The sequence below is a fragment of the Humulus lupulus genome, chromosome 5 (genome assembly GCF_963169125.1).
Source record: "Humulus lupulus chromosome 5, drHumLupu1.1, whole genome shotgun sequence".
NCBI classification, from domain to species: domain Eukaryota; kingdom Viridiplantae; phylum Streptophyta; class Magnoliopsida; order Rosales; family Cannabaceae; genus Humulus; species Humulus lupulus.
The window spans coordinates 171781401-171803394 of record NC_084797.1 but is presented as its reverse complement, the minus strand read 5'-3'; the positions used below and the strand labels follow the sequence as shown (position 1 = coordinate 171803394).

The window sequence follows — 21994 nt, the reverse complement described above, 5'->3', positions numbered from 1 at the left end:
CCAAAAAGGCATGTAAATGTAGTATTTCCTTGATCTTCTGGGGCAATGGGGATTTGGTTATATCCCGAATACCCATCAAGAAAACAAAAATATGCATGGCCAGCTAAACGTTCAAGCATTTGATCAATAAAGGGTAATGGAAAATGGTCTTTTCTAGCAACATTATTCAGCTTTCTATAGTCTATTCACACTCTCCACCCCGTTTGTACTCTAGTAAGGATTAATTCATTTTTCTCATTTTCAACAACTGTGAACCCAGAATTCTTAGGCACAACTTGAACTGGGCAAACCCATTGACTATCAGAAATTTGGTAAATGATACCTACGTCTAATAATTTTATGACCTCTTCTCTAACTACTTCTTTCATATTTGGATTTAGCCTTCTTTGACATTCCCGAGAGGTTTTAGCATTCTCTTCTAGATGGATTCTATGCATACATATGTATGGGCTAATTCCTTTAATGTCTCCAATGGTCCAACCTATGGCCTCTTTATGTTTTCTAAAGACATCTAACAATTTATCTTCTTGTTCTTTATCTAAAGTGGATGCTATGATAACAGGTAAGGTTTCAGACTCTCCTAGAAAAGTTTATTTTAAATTTTCTGGCAAAGGTTTAAGGTCTAACTTTGGAGACTCAGAAATTGATTGAACGTGCTCTAAGGGTAAAAAAAGTTCAACTTTGGTTTCATTTAAGGGTATAGATTCTAGCACAGAATTCACATCATCATTAGAGTCATCAACATGCAAGTTCATACCAAAGTATTTTTCAAAAAAGTCAAGTAAGTCATTTCCATCCTCTTCACAAATACTATCTATCATGTTAACTTCATGCACTTCCTCACACTCAACAGATTTAGCAACATTAAAAACATTCAATTCAACAGTCATATTTCCAAATGATAATTTCAAAATACCATTACGACAATTAATGATTGCATTGGATGTAGATAATAATGGTCTACCTAAAATGATAGGAATTTGAGCATGCACATTTTCCACAGGTTAAGTATCAAGAACAATGAAGTCAGCAGGAAAATAAAATTTATCAACTTAGATTAAAACATCCTCTATAATTCCTCTAGGAATTTTCACGGAACGATCGGCTAATTGAAGAGTTATAGAAGTAGGTTTTAGTTCACCAAGACCAAGTTGCTTATAAACAGAATAAGGCAATAAATTCACACTAGCACCCAAATCAAGTAAAGCCTTGTTATTAAAATTATCACCAATAATGCATGAAATTGTGGGACACCCAAGATCTTTATATTTAACAAGACTCTTATATTGAATAATGGAACTAGCTTGTTTAGTTAAAAACGCCTTTTTAGGAACATTAGTGTTTCTTTTAACAGTACAAAGATCCTTTAAAATTTTAGAGTAGGTAGGAATTTGTTTAATGGCATCTTAGAAAGGGATATTGATACTAACTTGTTTAAAAACTTCTAAGATGTCATTATATTGGCCACCTTTTTTAATTGGAAGTAATCTTTGTGGGAATGGGGCTTTTGGAATGAAAGGATGGATTGGAGTTTCCTTGTTTGAAGAGTCATTTGCATTAGAACTAGAAGGCTGACTCTTTTCTTTTTCTTTTTCTTTTTCTTTTTCAACCTCGGGTATGTAATCGGGTTTGACAATGTTCTTTCCGGACCTAAGAGTTGAAATTGATTTGACTTCTCCATTATGACTAGACTTTCCTATCTCATATTTACCTTTTGGATTAGGGATAGGTTGACTAGGGAATGTTCCTTTTTCTCTATCAGCTAAAGCCGTGGCGAGTTGTCCTACTTGTGTCTCGAGTTTGGTAATTGATTGAGATTGATTTTGTAGGATTTGTTGAGTGGATTGCATAAATTGTTGTGAATTATCTTTCTAAGAAATGTTTCCTTTGTTGAGGATATGGTTGATTTTGTGGGGCATGAGTTTGTTTTTGCGTGTTGTATTGGCCCTTGATTCATTTGAGGTTGGTTTTGTCTCCATGAAAAGTTCGGATGGTTTCTCCAATTTGGATTGTGGGTGGATGAAAATGGGCTATCATTTGGTTTCCCATAAGCATGAACTGCATTGGCCTCCTCAGAAAAGGCTTCTTGGTAGGAATGACATGATTGGGCATTACTGCAAGGACTAGAACATATAGAACAAACATCTTTTCTTGGTTGTATTGGAGAATTTATAGTTTGTCTTATGGCTAAAGCTTCTACTTTTCTCGCTAACTTGTCTAAGGATGTTCTTAAGTCTAATTCATCTTTTACTTCATACCTTCCTCCTCTTTTTGGTGAATTAGTTGACCTAGACCTAGGATCAAAATAATTCCATTGTTGTGAATTGACAGATAAATCTTCAAGGGCATCCCAAGCCTCTTGTCCTTGAAATTTTAAAAAAATTCCAGTATGCATAGATTGAATCATTTGACGATTAGAGGGAGTCAAACTATCATAAAAATATTTTACAAGTCTCCATTTTTCAAAACCATGATGAGGACATTTTAATAATAAATCTTTAAATCTTTCCCAACATTCATAAAACTCTTCATTATCTTTTTGAAAAAACTCGGAGATTTCTCTCCTTAGACTATCAGTTTTAGACATAGGAAAAAAATTTAGCAAGAATTTATTATAAAGTTGATCCCATGTAGTTATAGACCCTGTGGGAAGGAAATTTAACCAAGCTTTTGATTTGTATTTTAATGAAAAAGGGAACAATCTTAGTTTGACCGACTCATCAGAAAAGTTTTGGAATTTTAATGTTGAGCAAATTTCTAAGAAATCTTTGACATGCATGTAAGGATCATCTCTATCTAACCCATAAAAAGATGGCAACAATTGAATGATTGATGGTTTAATCTCAAAATGAGTAGCAGAAGTTATAGGAAAAACAATGCATGAAGGAGCATTAGATGAAATAGGTGCAAAATATTCAAGCAAAGTTTTTTCAAGCACAACATTTTCATCAACAGGATTAGCAATTGGTTCCATGATGCTCAAATTTTTACTCACACTTTCAATTTCAAACAAAGATAAACGTCTTTTTACTAATCAATTTTTAGAGTTACGTCCACAATGATACATTCAATTTTCACAAACAAAGCAACAGAGATAATCTCAAACAAATAATTTTCTGATGTGGAAGATCAGTTAAAACCACAACCACAGAGCATACTTAGAATTTTTTTTAGAGATCTCACAACAATATAATTTTTATGGTTTACTTGTCCCCAGGCCTATTTGATTCTACTTACTCGCACACTACTAATAACTCCCCGAGGTTAATTAGTAGAGGCGAATTGGGAATTTTGTTCAAATTTCCTTTAAACAAAAATTGCTTATGGTGAAAGGACAAGATTTAGGTTTCTCTTTTTTTTCAAGTATTTTTTTTCACAATTACGCTAAGAGAAAGAAAAATGAAGGGAATAACCCCGAGGCGGATGGGGGAATGAAGAAGAAAGGGGAAAGATACCTCTTCGTATACAAAGTGTATACTGAGCTCAATGAGTCTCGGGAGAATATCTACCTGGCTAATGAAAACCAAGTCTCTTTCAGACGACCTGATCCCATGAGGAACCAAAAGGCAAAAAGAGACTCCAAAAAGTACTGCAGATTCCACCGAGACATCGGACATGCAACCGATGAGTGTCGGCAGTTGAAAGATAAGATCGAAGGATTGATCTCGAGGGGATATTTTGGGCAATATGTAAGAAACCGAAATCCCAACCAGGCTTCCACCAGTCAAAGGGTAGTAGTTGCACTACCTACCCAAAACAATAACACTCGACCTCGGGAGGATGAGCGACCCCCTCAGATTGATGGAGAGGATGTGATAACCATCTCAGGGGGACCTCACATCACAGGCTCGGGCAAGAATGCCCATAAAAGATATGTCAATGAGTTAAAAATTGGTGACGGCTCTCCCTACGAACCCGAACCTAGAGCTCCGAAACAACAAAGGGTTGAAACACAACCCATAACCTTTACTGAAGAGGATGCGTCTCATGTCTAGTTCCACCATAATGACCCCCTGGTCATTACCCTTCAGCTCGCGAACAAGAGGGTACACCGAGTCCTAATTGATAATGGGAGCTTGGTAAATATCCTCTACAAAGCCTGTATGGGATCCATTGAACTCCCTGTAACCTTGGGAGACTACCCAGTCTCGGTAACCAAGATGGTGGAATTCGTCGTGGTGGATCTCCCATCGGCCTATAACGTACTGCTCGGGAGACCCACCCTAGTAGGGTTGGGGGAAGTTTCGTCCGTTAGGCATCTGGCCATCAATAGGGATGTCAATTTAACCCATAGGGTAGGTCCCCGTGGGGACCCGCCCCTAATGGGGCGGGGGCGGGGAACATGACCCCCGTCCCGAACCTGCCCCGTTTACATTGTAATTTATATTTTTAATATAGATATTATTAAAAATATATAATATAATGATTTATAGAAAATATATATATATTAATGGTATAATTTATTGTTTTTTAATTATTTTATATTAAAAAGTATTAATTATTTTAATTTATTTTATTAATTTTAGAAAAAAAATTAAACATTTTTATTAAACGGGTACCCGATAGGGCCCCGACCCCGAGACGGGGCGGGGATGGGGGAGCCATCCCCGACCCTGCCCCACCCCGTTTACATCCCTAGCCATCAAGTTCCCGACTTCTAGTGGCATCGGGACTCTTAAAGGAGACCAGATTGCAGGGAGGTAATGCTACAGCTTTTCCGTTAGAGGGAAAAAGCAAACAAGTGCACAAACACTTGTTTTGATTCAGAATAAGGATGCGACATTCTTCGAAATAGACGAAGAGATCGATCCAAGAATAGAAGAAAGGGTTGAACTCGAGTCGCTAGAGGAGCTCGAAGAAGTTGATCCCCCAAAAACTGTGAAGGTGGGGAAAAACCTTTCAGAAAAAACAAAGTAGCAATTAATTTTCTTCTTGAGTGAGAACCAGGATGTTTTCGCATGGTCACATTCAGACATGGTAGGAATAAGTCTGAATGTGATAAGTCATGCACTTAACATTGACAAGAGCTTCCCCCTGAAGCAGCAAAAACGAAGACTCCTGGACGATGATAGGAAGAAAGCCTTGAAGGAAGAAGTCGATAGGTTAAAGGCGAACCGATTTATACGAGACGCCTTCTACCTTGATTGGGTCACCAACCTGGTTTTGGTTCTGAAACCTAACGGAACATGGCGAACTTGCATCGACTACTTCGATCTCAACAAGGCATGCCCTAAGGATTGCTTTCCCCTACCTCGAATCGATCAACTCGTAGATGCCACACCTGGACACGGTCTTATGTCATTCATGGATGCTTATTCTGGATATAACCAGATCGCCATGCATGTGCCGAACTAAGAGCATACAAGTTTTGTAACAGATAAAGGGTTGTACTATTACAATGTCATGCCTTTCGGGCTAAAAAATGCGGGAGCGACGTACCAAAGGTTTGTAAACATGATGTTCTCCGAGCAGATAGGTAATAACATGGAAGTGTATGTTGATGATATGTTAGTCCTAAACATAACAATAACCATGTGGACGACCTCGAAGAATGGTTTATTGTGCTGCAGAAGTACAACATGAAGCTCATTCCCCAAAAATGTTCTTTCGGAGTATCATCGGGGAAGTTCTTAGGCTTCATAGTAAATGTGCGAGGAATAGAGGTTAATCCTGACAAGATCTAGGCTCTAATTGACATGCCCTCACCTCGAAAGCATAAATATGTCCAAAGCTTAACTAGACGGATGGCGGCATTAAGTAGATTTATCTCTAAATCTACAGACCGTGTCTTCTATTCTTCAATCTTTTGAGAGGAGGCAAGAAATTTGAGTGGCCAGAAGAATGCGAGCACACATTCCAAGACCTAAAGAAATACCTCGCGGAACCTCCCATCTTGTCGAAACCTATCACAAGAGAAGTCTTATATCTGTATCTTGCTACAACCGAGCACGCCATCTACGGCGTGCTTGTCAGAGAAGATCAGAAGGTACAAAAACTAGTGTACTATGTTAGCAAGAGGTTACTAGGGGCAGAATCGAGATACCCATTAATGGAAAAAAATGGCTCTTAGCCCAATCCACTCATCTCGAAAGCTCTGACCTTACTTCCAAGCACACCCCATCCACATGTTGACTGACCAACCACTGCGGCAAGTCTTGTCCAAACCAGAGGCTTCAGGCAGATTGTTAAAATGGGTTGTAGAGCTCGGGCAGTTCAAGATACCATATCATCCAAGAACGACCATAAAAGCGCAGGCCCTGGCAGACTACATTGTGGAATGTACGGGAGTGTCTGATGACGAATTTGTAACCCCAACCCATGAGCTGTGGAAACTTTACGCGATGGATCTTCCAACGAAAAATGGATTGGGGGCAGGGATTATATTAATCACTCCAACTGGATGTCGATTTCACTCTGCCTTGAGATTCATCTTCGAAGCCTCTAACAATGAGGCTGAGTACGAAACTCTATTGGCAGGACTCCAAATAGCCAAAGAGCTCAAGGCCAAGGCAATACATTGCTACAGTGATTCGCAGTTGATGGTTAACCAAATCCTAGGGGAATATCAAGCTCGTGGCACAAGGATGGCCGCTTATCTAGAGAAAGCAAAAGCAGTGCTCGAACATTTCAAGTTCTATACAATAGAGCAGGTTCCCCGAGAGCAAAACTCAAATATGGACGCCTTAGCCAGGCTCGCCACGTCCAACGAGGTCGATGCACTAAAAGTAGTGCCTATTGAGCACCTATCGACTCCCAGTATTAGCAAGCTTGAACAGGAAGATGTATGCATGATAGGCTCCGAACCAACCTGGATGACCCCAATAGTCGATTACCTCAAAATCGACATTCTCCCAATAGAACGGAACAAGGCTCGGAAACTGATGTATCAGATTCCCAGATACACTATTATGGAAGGAAGGTTGTATTGGAGAGGATATTCTATGCCATTACTCCGATATGTGACCTCACCCAAGGCCAAGAAAATCCTAGAAGAAATTCATGAAGGATTTTGTGGAGACCACACTAATGGCATAGCCTATCAAAGAAAATTATAAGACAAGGATACTTCTGCCCCACTATCAAAGCAGACGCATTCGAGTATGTCAAGAAATGCGATAAATGTCAGCGATTTGCTACAATCCCGCAAGCTCCTCCATCCGAGCTAACCATGATGACTTCCCCATGTCCATTTGCGGTGTGGGGAATCGACCTGATAGGCTCGTTGCCAACCGACAAAGGTGGAGTTAAGTATGCAGTGGTCGCGGTCGATTATTTTACAAAATGGACCAAGGTCGAACCTCTGGCAACGATTACCTCGAAAAAAGTCTTGGAATTTGTGGTAAAAAACATCATCTGCCGAAATGGAATGCCAAGGAAAATAGTATCAGATGATGGTACTCAATTCGACAGTGAATTATTCACCCACTTTTGTGAAAAAAATGGGATAATAAAAAGCTTCTCCTCCGTTTCCCATCCTCAAGCAAATGGCCAAGTCGAAGCAGTAAATAAGACTCTCAAGAGTTCTATGAAAAATAAATTGGAAGAAGCTAAGGGAAAATGGCCTGAGGAGTTGCCCCAAGTTTCGTGGGCATACCCCTTCAACAGGACATACCCCTTTTTCCCTGGCATATGGATGCGAGGCCATGTTACCAATCGAGGTCGAAATACCCACTATTCGTAGCCATGCTTATGATCAAGCCTTGAACCAATCCCAGCTCGAAGTAAGTCTGGACCTTATTGAAGAAAGGAGAGATGAAGCTCAGTTGCAAAAATGCAGCATATCAACAGCGAGCTACCCAATATTTTAATAAAAAGGTTCAGGATAGGAAGTTCGGATTGGGAGACTTGGTGTTAAGGCGTGTGTTCCTAGCTACAAGGGACCCGGTCGTTGGCGTACTTAGGCCTAATTGGGAAGGACCTTACCAAATCGAGTCAGTTATTCGACCTGGCATCTATAAATTGGCAAGATTAAACGGAGAATTGGTACCGCGAGCTTGGAATGGCGAACATCTATGACCTTACTATCAATAGTGTAGGAATGATGTCTCATGTAACCATGCTTGTCTATCTTTACAAAGTTTTTTTAATAAAGTGTTCAATTTTGACTAAAAGCCATTTTTATTTCAGTGTGTTGTATTTTTTGCAAACTCTCTTAATTTAATAACCTATTATCTCACTCATAGGATATTAAGAGGGCATCCAGTGGTATATATACCATTAGTTTGAAAAAATAAATAACTCCAATATAGCATACACAAAAACTAAAAATGTCTGGATTGTTAACCCGGCATAAAAGTTTAAAGTGTATTCTAAAAACAAAAGTGTCTGGATATAACCAGATGTGCAAACTAAGATAATTTGGATATAACCAGATTATTAAAAATAAAGTGTCTAGATATTACCAGATGCGCGAGCTAAGATAATTTGGATATAACCACATTATTAAAAAGTGTCTGGATATAACCAGATGCGCGAGCTAAGATTATTTGGACATAACCAGATTATTATTAATTATAAGTGTATGGATTACAAACCAGACACGAGCTAAGATTATTTGGTCAAAACCAGATTATCAAAATTATAAGTGTATGGATTACAAACCAGACGCGAGCTAAATAATTTTGGAACAAACCAGCTAAAACTAATTGACAGAAAGATGGAATATAAATAAACCCACTTCGAATTAAGTCAAGATTGAGGCTGGAATATCTTGCAAAAAGACAATTTCAACCTCACAACCTTGGGGAGCTACTCGAGGACGAGGAAAAGTGACTATAAAAGCAGGATATAACTAAACTACCTATCTTACACGCCATATAAGTACTTTCGAGTGCATGGTAAAAGTAAGTTCTGACCTTGACAAATAACGAGATCGGACGTGGATACATCGACTAAACTATGCATGAATGCATTGAAACTCGAGCTTAATCCAACAGATATGTCTGTACGAATAAAAAACATAAAAGAAAACCTTTAATATAAATTGCTTAAAATATTTCGATCTGAGAGATGTAAAGCAAAAATATTAAAGTAAAATCGAACATGGTATTAAAAATATCAAATGTAAATAGCTCTTTTACGAGCTGTAAATTATTTTTTCCCCAAGGGCATGACAAACAAAGGCTACAAACTATTACAAAAATTTTAAGGGGATGCAGCCCATGATCGAGATCTAGGAAGTAGGAGCATCCTCCCCTTAGCCTTCTCAGCATCCTCCCGAGCAGCTTCCTCCACCTCTAGCTGAGCTTGCCATTTTGCCAAAAGCTCATCCTCAAAGGTACCCAAGAAGCTCGTGTCGAGGTCAGCGTTGTTGGCCCAAATCCTCAACATGGCCATGTCAACTGCCCGATCCTTCCTTTGCTTAAACTCTTCGAGAAGACGAGCCTTTTCATCCTCTATTATCTCGAAAGTGGCCTTTTTCTCCTCCTCGAGCTTGGCATTCAGCTCCTCAGCCCTGGAGCTCTTCTCTTTGAGCTCGGTATTCAACTTCTCGAGCTCCTCGACCCTGGAGTTTTTCTCTTTAAGTTCAGCCTCCAGCTCTTACTTTGCAGTCTTGAACTCGTCAGCGAGCTTGAGTTAGAGTTCCTTCGACTCCTGAGCATAAGACATGTTCACGTGAACCTCATTATTCAGCTTGTAATTTAGATGAGCAACTGCAGCAAGAGCCTAACACACAAACAAATCAAGTTAGGGCATGCTCCGAATAAAATCACCATAAATAATAAAGTAAGATAAATTACCGAGGAAATGAGCTCGGTACTCTTGTCATAAAGGACATTAGAGTCCCGAGCGTTGACTAGGAATTGCCATTGACGAGCCCAGAGATTGCTGAAGCTTTAGCCTACTCGAGACAGGATGTCTGAGCTGAGGGTGGCCTCATGAGTCCCGACAGCATTGTCGATGACATACTCATCAGAATTAGTAGAAATTGACAACAGGCACTCCCGAATGGGAGCTAGTTTCTTCATAGCTGGGCCAAGGGTTGGAAGCATCCGGATGGCAGAAGATGGAGAAGGAGCATCTTCCACAGGAATGTCGACCTGGGGAGTGGAGGTCACGACAAGAGGAGCTAGAGGAGGAGTCACCTTGGTCCTTTTAGGGACTTTAGCAGGCCGACCAGTCTTTTGTGAGGCTCTCGAGCGCTTGCTTTGCTTGGCCCCCGAGCCACTGTTGAGCGAATTCTCGAGGTCGGAATACATAGTTCCTACATAATCAAATCACATTAGAAAATGAGCTTAAAAATGCTATAGAAGTAGTAAGGCAGACAGTTAAAGGGATCAAAGGCAAGTGACAAGAAAATTAACTGGAACTCTCCCCCGAGCTCGTGCTCAGCGACTAGGTAATTCCCCTATCTTTAGAGGAGGCTGGGGAAGTCCCTTCCCTATACGTGGACGTCAATCTCGAAAGGTCCCTATAGTCATTTGTTCCACATTGGACGGCTATCCCATCCCAGACTTCATTCAGACTATACATTGTTTGGTATTTCCCCAACCAGCTATCGAACCTATGGACCTTATCATCTACCCAAGACCATACATAAAAGTTATCCCTATCATCCGGGAGTAAGATTAGGGTGTCGGTTCTATACTTAAAAAGGGAAGGAGACCACAAGGCCGAGCTAAGAATGACCTTACCTCTGTCACTCGAGCTCGAGGCCTCATCGTTGGCACATTCCCTGAATATGGACTCCTCCGACGGTGAGCTGGGGATCGTACTTTCAAGCTTCACCTCGAAGGAAGCTTATCAGTGGGGAGTGGTACATGCTCCCACTTGGTGTACTTTCGGTAGGCGGTATCATCTATTGACTGGTCCTGCTCTAGGAGACCACAATCTCAAAGCTTATCTTCATGAGAAGATAAGACAGGGAGCGCCTACCGTATGGAAGCTTGAGCAAATCTTCTTTGTGCTCCTTCATTGCGTTCGTAGGGTTAGGATAGTGATAGCTGGCTGAAGAATTGAATACATCTTAATTAGTTCGAGCCTAAGTGAAAATCGAGCACGAAAGGAAAAAGGATTGTATACTTACGAATTCGTCTGAATGAATAATACTTAGAGGGAGCCAGGTCGTTTGTCCAAAAGAACACCAGCTTAGAGTTAGGAGGATGGTTGGGCATGTCCTCGAAGATCTTCTTCTCCATGGGATAGATCGATAGGTAGTAGAAGCCATCTCCTCCTCAAGCTCTAGAGGGGTTGCTTTTTCAAGCAAAAGAGATACAGGATCTCTCTTGGCGAAGGTCCTTCCCACTTCAGTTCGTGGTATAGCGACCTTAGGGCTGACAAGACCCTGTATGAGTTGGTTTGGAGTTGGAAGGGCGTGAGCCCAAAAAAATCCAGAAAGTCCTTAAAAAATGACCTCAAGGACAGCAAGGCCCCTAGCTTCATATGCTCGTGGCTCCAAGCCGCGAGCTTCAACTTATTGTCAGGAAAGCCATCTCCCGGGGCGTAGCAGCTCCGTTCGTTTGAGGTAGAAGCTTGACACCTCAGCGATCCTGACAATCCTAGGCCGTGGCGAGCTAGGATGTTAGTGATCTTTCCTAACGAAGAAACTGAGCTCCAATAATGCTCGGCCTCGAAGAATTCCCCCCTTGAGGTTGGAAAGGTAGTCGGCTATGAGGTGGATGGATGACTTGATGATTCTTCCATCAGTAAGAATTTGAGATCGCCCAGTTTGAAAGCGACCATTACTTTAAGCTTGGGGTCAAGAGGGATTGGTCTGGGTCTGGATAAATCGCAACCCAAAGTTTCTTCCTTTTTTGTTCTTCAACCTCGTCGATCTGACGTCGAAAATGGGCTCGAATATCTTCTTGCTCGCACCTCACTTCGTGCCCGTGAATCGGCTGTTGATTCTAAGTAAAGGGCGATTTAGGGCTTGGAGTTGTTGGCGAATATGGAATTGCAAGCACTGACCCCCACCGTTTCTCAAGATTCTGCGACATCTAGCAAGAAAGAAAAGGGTAAGGGCCAGGCACACAAGAAATCAAGGAATACAGGATAAAGATCAAGATGGTTCAAGCTCGAATGCTTGAAACAATGGAATAAGCCCGATCAAAAGAACAAGATCAAGCTTGGAAGAAACCTGAGCTATTGAAAGAGTCAGGCTCCGAGCATGTATTTGACGCGAAGGGGGAAAAGTGGATTTATTTTTTAGAATCCCGGATTTTCAGGGAAAAGGTTGGCGGTTACTCAAAAAGGTGATAATTTTGGGAAACATGCAATTTAAAAACCCTAATTCCATACCCCATTTCTTGGTCTACACGATATGTTATCCGAAATTTAAATAACAGAGTAAAAGAGCCATATTTGCATCATTTACGCAAAATCTGGGTTTGGAACCCATAATATCATAAGAACCTAAGAGCTAAACGGTATCGGCTAAAACATTCTAGTGTTAAACTAGTAAATGTGCCTACATTGCAACAACAATACAAACGTGCATGGAGGAAAAAATATGTATAAGCATATAAGGTCAAAAACAAAGACTTACACAATGAATCTTGCAAATATAGAGAGATTGATGACTGGAGGAGTGGTTGCAAGAATGATCTCACGGAGTCGAACAAGCCAAAGTTGTTTTGTTTTCTTGGTTTGGAGAACATGCAAGAACAGAAAGACTTTAAGTTCTGGTTTCTCTTCTTTTTTCTCTGAATACTCAAAACACAAAAATTAGATGAAGGAGATGGTACGGACATATTTATAGGCCCCAGGGAATGTCAAAGGTCGGGCTAATCTGAGCCATTAACCAGATTTCGTGTCTGATCTGACGGTCAGGTACAAATGAAGTGATGGCGGCATAAAGTTGGCAGGCGAATGGGCATACGCATGGTACAAACGGCACTCAAGTACTTTGATTAATCAATCCCTGGGTGACGCGTGTCCACACTCGAGTACAATTAATGGTACAGTTTCCAAGAAGGACAGTTCAAAAGTTTCCTTCTCATAGGATTCAAACTGATACTTTTGAGGGGGCAAAATGTTACACCCAGATTTCGAACATGAGAAGTTATGATCCCGAAATCTAGGCTCATTAGGTGTAAACTCGAAATATACACGGTCATCATATGATCCTTCACTGATAGTCTCAGAGATGTAATGAACCCTGTATCTGAATTAATCAGTTACATGTGAACATATTTATTGTTGTGCAATCCCAATGTTTAAGGGATATTATTTGATTTGTTATCTGATCCCACACTTTATGGGACGTTTTTGTGTACGTAGGAAATAGTGCATTAAATAGCATTATATTATTTGATTTCCATAATATCTTCCCGAAATATGTGGGAATGAATTTTGTAACCTTCTCTATAAATAGAGAAGGAAACTCCATTTGTAAAGGACTGAAATTCTGAGATCTTGAGGATAAACTCTGGGCAACTATTCTCTGAAAAGTTTCCAGAAAACTCCCAAGTGCTAATAACACAGACTCGTGGATTAGGCAGATTTAACTATTGAACCACGTAAAAATCTCATGTATTCATCTTCTTTCATTTCCTCTGATATTTTTTTTTGTTTAATTGCTCTCCTTTTCAAGTTGATGAAAAACGGTGTCAACATATGTAAAATTTAAAAAAAAATTATACATTGTGAACCAAGTAAAAAAAATTCTTAGAAACCCACTATGGAAAATCCAAGAAAATCCTACAATCTATGGAAAAAAAAATCATAATAATGTAAAACTAACACAAAATCGCATTTATTATTCATCTTTATGCATAACCTATAAAAAAATTTCAAAAAAATTTAACCATAAACCATGAAAATGGATAGAAACCATACCTTTGAGCCCTAGAAATTGCAGAGAAACCCTCCAAATTCAAAGCTTAGCCTCTGTAATATGTGTGCGTCTGAGGAAGGAAGAGAAAAAGAGATATATTAAATCAGTGGGGACATCCAACGTCTCTCACTAGGAGATGTGCCACGTGTCCCACGTCTCCCTGTGGGAGACGTTGGATGTCCCCCCTAGACACATGTTTAGACCCCAAATTTTCAACGTCTTCCTGCACTTTTAAAGTCTTACAACTTTAGCAATTAATAAAAAAATTCAATGTCTCACATAAGACATTTAAAATCCCTCCTAATTTTTAATGTCTTACATCAATGGTGTGAGATATTTTAGGGAGTCATTGAATGTCAAAATTGTTGTAGTGAGTGCTTTTGCACTGAAGGTATGAAGACATTACCTTTATGGGGAGAAGTGTGAGATACATACTAATCACAATATTTTGAAGTATTTCTTTACACAAAAAGACTTGAACATGAGACAGAGGCATTGGTTAGAGATGGTGAAGGATTATGACTATGAAATCCTGTTTCATCCAGTGAAATCCAACGTGGTGGCAAATGCCTTAAGTCGGACAGGTCTGGGACAATTATGCAGTTTGAGGCAGATATCCAAGGAATTAGCAGAGGATATGACCAGAGCATGGATAGAGTTAGGGGTGGGCCAGTTAGCCAACATCACCCTGCAGTCTACTCTTCTAGAAAGGATAAAAGAAAGTCAGTTGGATGATCCACAATTGATGAAGATTAAAGGGGATGTCCTAGCTGGAGTGGCTAGGGAATACACAGTGTTAGAGATGAGTTTACTGAGGTACAAGGGTCGGATATGTGTTCTGATGGATGTTTTTATTAGACGGGAGATTCTGGATGAGTCTCATACTACCCCTTATTCTTTGCATCGAGGCACCACGAATATGTATCGGGATTTGAAGACATTATATTGGTGGTCTGGGATAAGAGAGATGTAACTGAGTATGTGGCTAAGTGTCTAACGTGTCAGCAGGTCAAGGCTGAGCATCAGAGACCAGCGATATCCCATAGTGGAAATGGGAGGACACCACTATGGATTTTGTGGTTGGGTTGCCTAGGAAAATGGGTCAGCATGATTCAATGTGGGTTATCATGGATCGATACACCAAATCAGCTCACTTTTTACGAGTGAGGAAAACCTATACAGTTGACCAATATGCAAATCTCTATGTGAGAGAGATAGTACATCTTCATGGGGCTCCGAAGTCTGTAGTATTAGATCGGGACTCCACATTTACTTCCAAGTTTTGGGGAAGTTTACAGAAAGCTATGGGTACATAGTTGAAATTCAGTACAGCTTACCATCCTCAGACAGATGGTCAATCTGAGAGGATGATTCAGATACTGGAAGACATGCTTCAAGCATGCGTTTTGGACTTTGAAGGGTCCTGGAGTAAGTATTTGCCTTTGATAGAGTTTTCCTAGAATAACAGCTATTAGTCGACTATTGGAGTGGCTCCTTATGAAATGTTGTATGATAGGAAGTGTAGATCGCCCATTCACTGGGATGAGATGGGTGAAAGGAAATACTTGGGTCCTGAAGCAGTTCAGAGGACCAATGAGGCTATCGAAAAGATTAGAGCTCGGATGTTCATGTCGAAAAGTAGATAGAAAAGTTATTTAGATCTGAAGCACAGGAACATGGACTTCAAAGTGGGGGACTATGTCTTCCTTAGGGTTTCACCATTGAAAGGGTTGAAGAGGTTTGGGAAGAAGGGTAAGTTTAGCCCTTGATTTGTAGGACCTTTTGCGATCCTGGAGAGGATTGGTCAAGTGGCCTATAGGTTGGCCTTACCTCCAACATTGTCAGGGGTGCATAATATGTTCCATATTTCAATGCTTTGGAAGTACGTATCAGATGAGACTCGCGTATTGAGTTATGAAGATCTGGAGCTACAGACAGATTTATCCTATGAGGAACAACCAGTCCAGATATTTGACAGGAAGGACAAGGTCCTCAGAAATATAACCATACATTTGGTTAAGGTATTATGGAGGAACAGCAAGGTCGAGGAAGCGGCCTGGGAATTGGAATTAGATATGCAGGATCAGTATCCTGAGCTGTTCAGGTAAAATTTCGAGGATGGAATTCTTGTAAGGAGGGGATAGTTGTTACGTCCCAAATTTTCTATTAAGGCTTAGTGTCTTGGTTAATGTGCCGGGAGGACATATATGGGTACTATGTATGAATTATGTGTTTGTGTGATATATGTGTATATTATTATGTGAGTTATGTGAGTTATATTATGATATGAATATGCTTGCATGTTTAAGTGTATTAAATATGCATGTGGGTCTATTTCTTTTTAGAATGGTATTTTCATAATTTTGACTCGTTGAGGGTATATTTGTAAATATATGTGATTTTTGATTGAGACCACATTATTATGTGGATATATTTGGGTTACTCAACATGAGACGATCCTAGTGAGCAAGTTAGCGGAAAGGTCACAACAGGATTAAATACTAGCTCGGGGTGAACCTTGGGGTATTTTTGTAATTTAGTACATTAACGGGGTCTATCGGGCAATGGGAAATGATTTGGTGATTATTTGGTATATTGGGATTAATTGGGAATTATGAGGTAATTTGAGGATTAGTGAGAAATGGTGGCAAAAGACAATTTTTGCCCTTGAGGGCATTAAAGGACTTAGGTTTGACTAAAGGGTAGTTTGGTCTTTTCTAAGTTTTGGGGTGACTTAATTAAGTGGAAACTCTCATAATTTGGTAGAAAGCACCAAAGACAGCACCATTACTTTCTCTCTCTCGTTTTCCCTTGAGCTCTTGAAAGACTTGGGTAAAGTTTTGAATTTTGAGGAGAATTAGCTTAGAAATTGGAGGATTGAAGCTGAGAATTGAGTTAGGAGCAGCTTAGGGGTCGAATTATACAGTTGAGGTAAGAATTCTCCTATGATTTATGTGGATTTCTTGTGTTCTCGAGGTGTTCTTGAGCTTTGAAGCTCAAGCTTTGGGTTTTGAGTTTTAGTGAGTTTTTTGGTGTTACTGTGTTGCTTAAGTTGTTTTATGTTGATTTTGGGACTCATTTCTGGCTTGGGTTGGCACTTGGGATGAGTTTTGATGAGTTGAGTTTGGAGAAAACGCAGGTGGAAACCCAAAAATTATGGGTTTGCAAGTTAGTGCCCCTACCCTAGGCTTGGGTGCCCTTGCGCTAAGCAGGGGAAGGCTTTGGGGGCTCTCTGAATTTCTTGGGCACCCCTGTGCTATGCAGGGGAATTCCTGGGAACTCTCTGACTTTTTTGGGCACCCCTGCCCAATGTCAATTTCAGCAAGCCTCATTTTTAGAGCTTAAGAAGAACTTGGGGGCTCGGGGGATGATTCCACCACCTCGTTGGGTGGAATTGGAGGTCCCGAGGGCATAGGATTGGTCCCGGATTTTGTTTATGGGATTGAAGCATAATGAGGATATTATTTATGGTTATGACTAGGTTACCGCTATGGCTCGGGATAGGATCGTGCTCAAGGGTCGTTTTTATCTATCCAGTGCTTGGACCATAGGTAAGAAAACTGCACCCAGTATGTGATTTGGGCTTGGCCCGGTTATTGAACATTGTTATGACCATGTTTGGACTATTTTATTAGACATGTTAACTGTGTTGTACATACTTGTAATATATAATGTATGCTTATCTATTTTACTTGATTGAAAGGCTTGACTTATGAGTCAAGGGAGGCAATAACACTCTAAGCGCAGGCCGGTATGGCTAGGCCTATCCAGGAGCGTGGTATACGCTTTGTTTACCCAAAAAAGATTTACCTAATGACGTAGCAAAATTAACATGCAAGTGGGATACACGTGACCGTTTAAGTGAGTACAATCTGATCGACCATCGACCAGAAGAGAATTCACTCAGAAGGCAGCATATTTTATGGGCGATCAGTCTGGTCGCATCATTTTAGATATTTTCCACACATATGTAATTTCGCATTTATGTAGTAATTATAATTTCCATTATTATTTAGATATGCTTGTATTAAATGTAATTAAGGCCCATCGGCCCAAGAAGAACTCCTTGAGCCTATAAATAAGACTCAAAGGGCTCAAGAGAGGGGACTTTTGGATTTTTAGAGAGAAATAGAGTTTTTTTATCCGCCAAATTTGTATTCATCTCCAAGCTTGTGAAACTCGTGAACCCTAGTTCATTGATCACAATTTTTGGGGTTCTACATTAATAAGAACACTAAGTGGACGTAAGTTATTACCATTATTTGGGGTCGAACCACTCTAAAACTTTGGTGTCATTTATCATTTTTTCTTGAATTTATCTTGTTTTTGTCATTTTACTTTACTCCGTGTTGTTGACCAAATCGAGAGTCAACACGCTTGATCGACCCTATGGTCGCTTGGAAAATAAAGTGCCAGGTATGCTTGGCCAGCTCTAAGGTTGTTCATACAGAAAATAGGGCAACGGGCCCCTGGGTGACTCTACAGTCACTTATCTAGGGCAACGGGTCCCGGTGTGACTCTGTAGCACTTATCTGGATTGAATGCATGCATGAGTAGGGTTATTACCGCTAGGCATGATAATTATGATTCTCTAATATGTTATTAACTACTTATGAGCATGTCTAAGATTTCTTGCTGAGTCTTGGCTCACGGGTGCTATGTGGTGCAGGTAAGGGAAAGGGGGAGCTAGACCAGCCATGAGTTGGAGAGCTTCGGTGGTGGCGTGTACATATGCAGCCTGCTCAACCGCCACGACCAGGGATTCAAAAAGGAACTAAGGTTAAACCCTAATTTTGTCGCTTAGGTCGGCATGAGTTGTAACCACCCTTTTGAATTGTAAAGGACTTTTTAAATGTTTATTTTAAGATCCCATGTACGAACTTAAACTTTTTACTGAAAGTAAATATTCCTTTCACAAAATTTTTAACCTTAACTCATTAATCACTTCTAGTTACATGTGTTATTTCCAAATGACTTGATTAGCAAGTCCAGCACTATTTAAAATACAAAGTATAATGGTCTTGGCTTTCCAGGGCGTTACAAAAACTTTGTAAATATAATTCTATATATGCTTAGAGTGCAATTCCATATTTATAGTGGAGTAATCATGAAATTAATAAATAAGATTATTACATTAAAGATTTTAATTAATAATATGGTTTATTGGAGCTTCGTATTATAGGTCCATGGTCCATGGTCCCTGGATCACCCCTGTCCTATACTATCAAGGGTAAGGATGTCAAAAGAAAGATTTGTAGAGACAATAACCTAATTGCAAATGAATTAATTTTCCAGGACAAGGAAATAATTATGTGATAATTATGAGCAATTGAATAATTATGAATTAATTAATTATTTAACAATATAGTTTTTGTTTTGAAAAACTACATGTTAAAATAAATATTAATCTTTTTTTTTTTATCAAGAAAAGGAAATTTTTATTGATCAACCAATCTGATACAAACAAAAGGCCGGAGCAAATCACTCCCCCTCAATTACAAACTAGAGAAAAATGGATCATCAATTTCTCCCTCAAAGTCAGCTTTTTATCTCTAAAACTTAGGCTAAGAACTCTAGCTTTAACCGATTCTTTAATAAGAAAATCTATATGATACACAGAATAGCAGCAACTTTCAAACTAGCATTTATTTCTATTAAGCCAAAGATAGTACACAGTTGTAGCCAAAGTGGCTGAGACTACCCGAGCCAAGCCACCATTCCTGGAATCATTCAGCCAACTGCTTCAGTCTTTGAACTTTTCAGGCCAAATTAAACCACTTGAAGCACTCTTTTGGACAGTATACAGTCAAATTATAGATGAGAGTGGCATTCCAGCTCAACCTCACAGACCGGATAGTACAGAGAGAGAATAGGTATGTGACATTGCTGCAATAAGTCCCTAGTGGGAAGCTTCTGGTTAATAACCTGCCAAAGAATGAACCTATGTTTGGGCACTGAAAGTTTGCACCAAACAGCCTTCATACTATTAATAGGAGTACCAGGAATAGACATTAAGTACAGTTTGCTCAGCTGGAATTTCCCTTGTATGATAGCTTCATTCAAGATCGAGTTAGACAAAGATTTACTCATCTTAATCAACTTTTTCCAGTACCAGCTAGCATCTTTATGTAACACATAATCCCAAATCTGGACCCCTTTTAAATAGATACAGTTAACCCATTTAACCCAAAGGATGTCCTGCTTAGAAGAGACAGCCCAAATGAATCTAGCAAGATTGATTTTATTCCAGAGAGATCCCTCTTTAAAGCCTAAACCACCATAAGATTTAGGTCTGCAAACAAGATCCCAAGAGGCAAGATGAAGCTTACTTCTAGTGCCTTTACCACCCCCATAAAAAGTTCCTACAGAGACAGTCAATTTCCTTGATGACCTTTTGAGGAAGAAGAAAGATGCTCATCCAATAATTCCTTATCCCCATTAAGACCGACTGAATAAGTTGCACACGACCAGCATAAGACAAGTTACGACTAGCCCAACCATGTAATCTTTGCCTAATTTTTGAAATAATGAGATCACAGTCCATAGATTTCCATTTTGTAGGTCTCAAAGGCATGCCAAGATAAACTAAAGGAAAACTCCCTTCTGTCATCTTAGAAAGACTCAGCAGATATGCCTTCTCAGTACTAGAGATACCCCAAAAAAATATGCAGGACTTGGAATTATTGATGTACAGACCAGAAGCAGCTGAGAAGGAACCAAAAGTCTGTTGAATAATCTGAATAGAACTAGCATGAGCTTTACAAACAAGAAGTAAATCGTCCACAAAGCAAAGATTAGTAATATTCAATGATTTACATAACGGATGGAACCTGAATTTCTTGTCCTTCGCAGCCCCATGAAATGCTCGCGTAAGATATTCCATGACTAGAACAAAGAGTATGGGAGAGATGGGGTCACCTTGACAAAGCCCTTTACCACCCTTAAAGCTACCTTGGAGCTGACCATTCATGAGAATGCAATACGAGGAGCCTCTTAGACATATCATAATCCACCTAATAAATCAGCCAGGAAACTTGTATGCATTCAGCAGGTTCTCTAAAAAATCCCAATCAATTGAATCATAGGCTTTGCTGATATCTATCTTCATTAAGCAACGAGGAGAACTTTGTTTGCGATTATAACCCTTAAGAAGATCTTGAAGAATAAGGACATTATGGGCAAGAGATCTATTCTTAACGAAAGCCCCTTGATTTTGATTGACCAACTTAGGAAGAATAGATGTCAATCTGTTATAAAGCATTTTAGAGATGCATTTGTACAGAGTATTACAGCAAGCAATTGGTCTATACTCCGTGGCATTTGTTGGATGACTAACTTTAGGAATAAGAGTTAAAATGGTATTATTCAAAGCCTTCGGGATATAACCTGTGTCAAAGAATTCAAGCACTACAATGGACACCTCTTTCCCTATGACAGACCATAAACTTTTGAAAAAACCAGCTCCAAAACCATCTGGACCAGGACTTTTAACAGCATTAATACTGAACATGGCTGTTTTGACATCTTGAGAAGAGAAAGGCTTAATCAGATCAATCTGTTCATCTAGACTCAGAAGCGGACCTAAGTTCACGACTGAAGATTCAATATGTCCAGAAGCTGCACTAGAACAACCCAAGAAAGACTGAAAGTGATGAATAAAATGATTAATCACCTTTAGGTAATCCGCTTCTACTCTACCATTTTCGGAAACAAAAGAAACAATTTTGTTATTGGCTTTCCTTTTCTTCATACTAGCATAGAACATGGCTGAGTTTTCATCACCAAAGCGGATCCAATCTATCTTACTCTTCTGGTACAGAAAACTAGCATAAGCGGCCTCTTGTTTCTTAAACTCCAGATAAGAGGATCTCTTAGCTACACTCAAGGCCTGATTAGTCGGATCAGAAAAAAAGACTAATTTTAGCTTGTTGGTAAGTATTCTTGATTTCCCCATAATTTTTGACAATGTCTCCAACAACCCTCCAATTAAATCTCTTCAAATCAAACATAAGCCGATGCAATTTCCTAGAAATCTGCTCAGACCGCAACCCTCAGATTTTAAAGGTTTATTCCAGCTATTCAAAACAGTTGTCTTGAATTTAGGATGGCTAGTCCACATATTGTAGAACCAAAATGGACGCATTCCCTTATTCTGGACTGGAATATGCTTCAAAACTATAGCACAATGATCTGAAACTACCTCCCAATTCGCTATGGCAC

General features: G+C 39.7%; 1 protein-coding gene and 1 non-coding gene across 2 annotated transcripts; one reads left to right on the top strand and one right to left on the bottom strand.

Annotated features, from left to right (window-relative positions):
• The first annotated feature begins 2465 nt into the window (after window positions 1-2465).
• On the top strand, window positions 2466-2572 carry LOC133780908 (small nucleolar RNA R71). The gene has a single exon (XR_009869715.1). It is a non-coding gene; the product is annotated as a small nucleolar RNA R71 (small nucleolar RNA).
• Window positions 2573-19585: 17013 nt separating this feature from the next.
• On the bottom strand, window positions 19586-20744 carry LOC133779691 (uncharacterized). The gene is made up of 2 exons (XM_062219621.1): window positions 20141-20744; window positions 19586-20043 (listed from the first exon to the last, which is right to left on the bottom strand). Exons 1-2 carry the CDS (start codon window positions 20742-20744, stop codon window positions 19586-19588), a joined length of 1062 nt encoding a protein of 353 aa, XP_062075605.1.
• Between the last annotated feature and the right edge of the window lie 1250 nt (window positions 20745-21994).

Bases quoted from the DNA above. Each gene is read 5' to 3' on its own strand.
- LOC133779691 (XM_062219621.1), bottom strand. From the start codon at position 20,744: ATGAATGGTCAGCTCCAAGGTAGCTTTAAGGGTGGTAAAGGGCTTTGT. The intron at 20,044-20,140 runs GTAGGAACTTTT...ATGGTGGTTTAG, and splicing joins CAAGGAAATTGACTGTCTCT to GCTTTAAAGAGGGATCTCTC.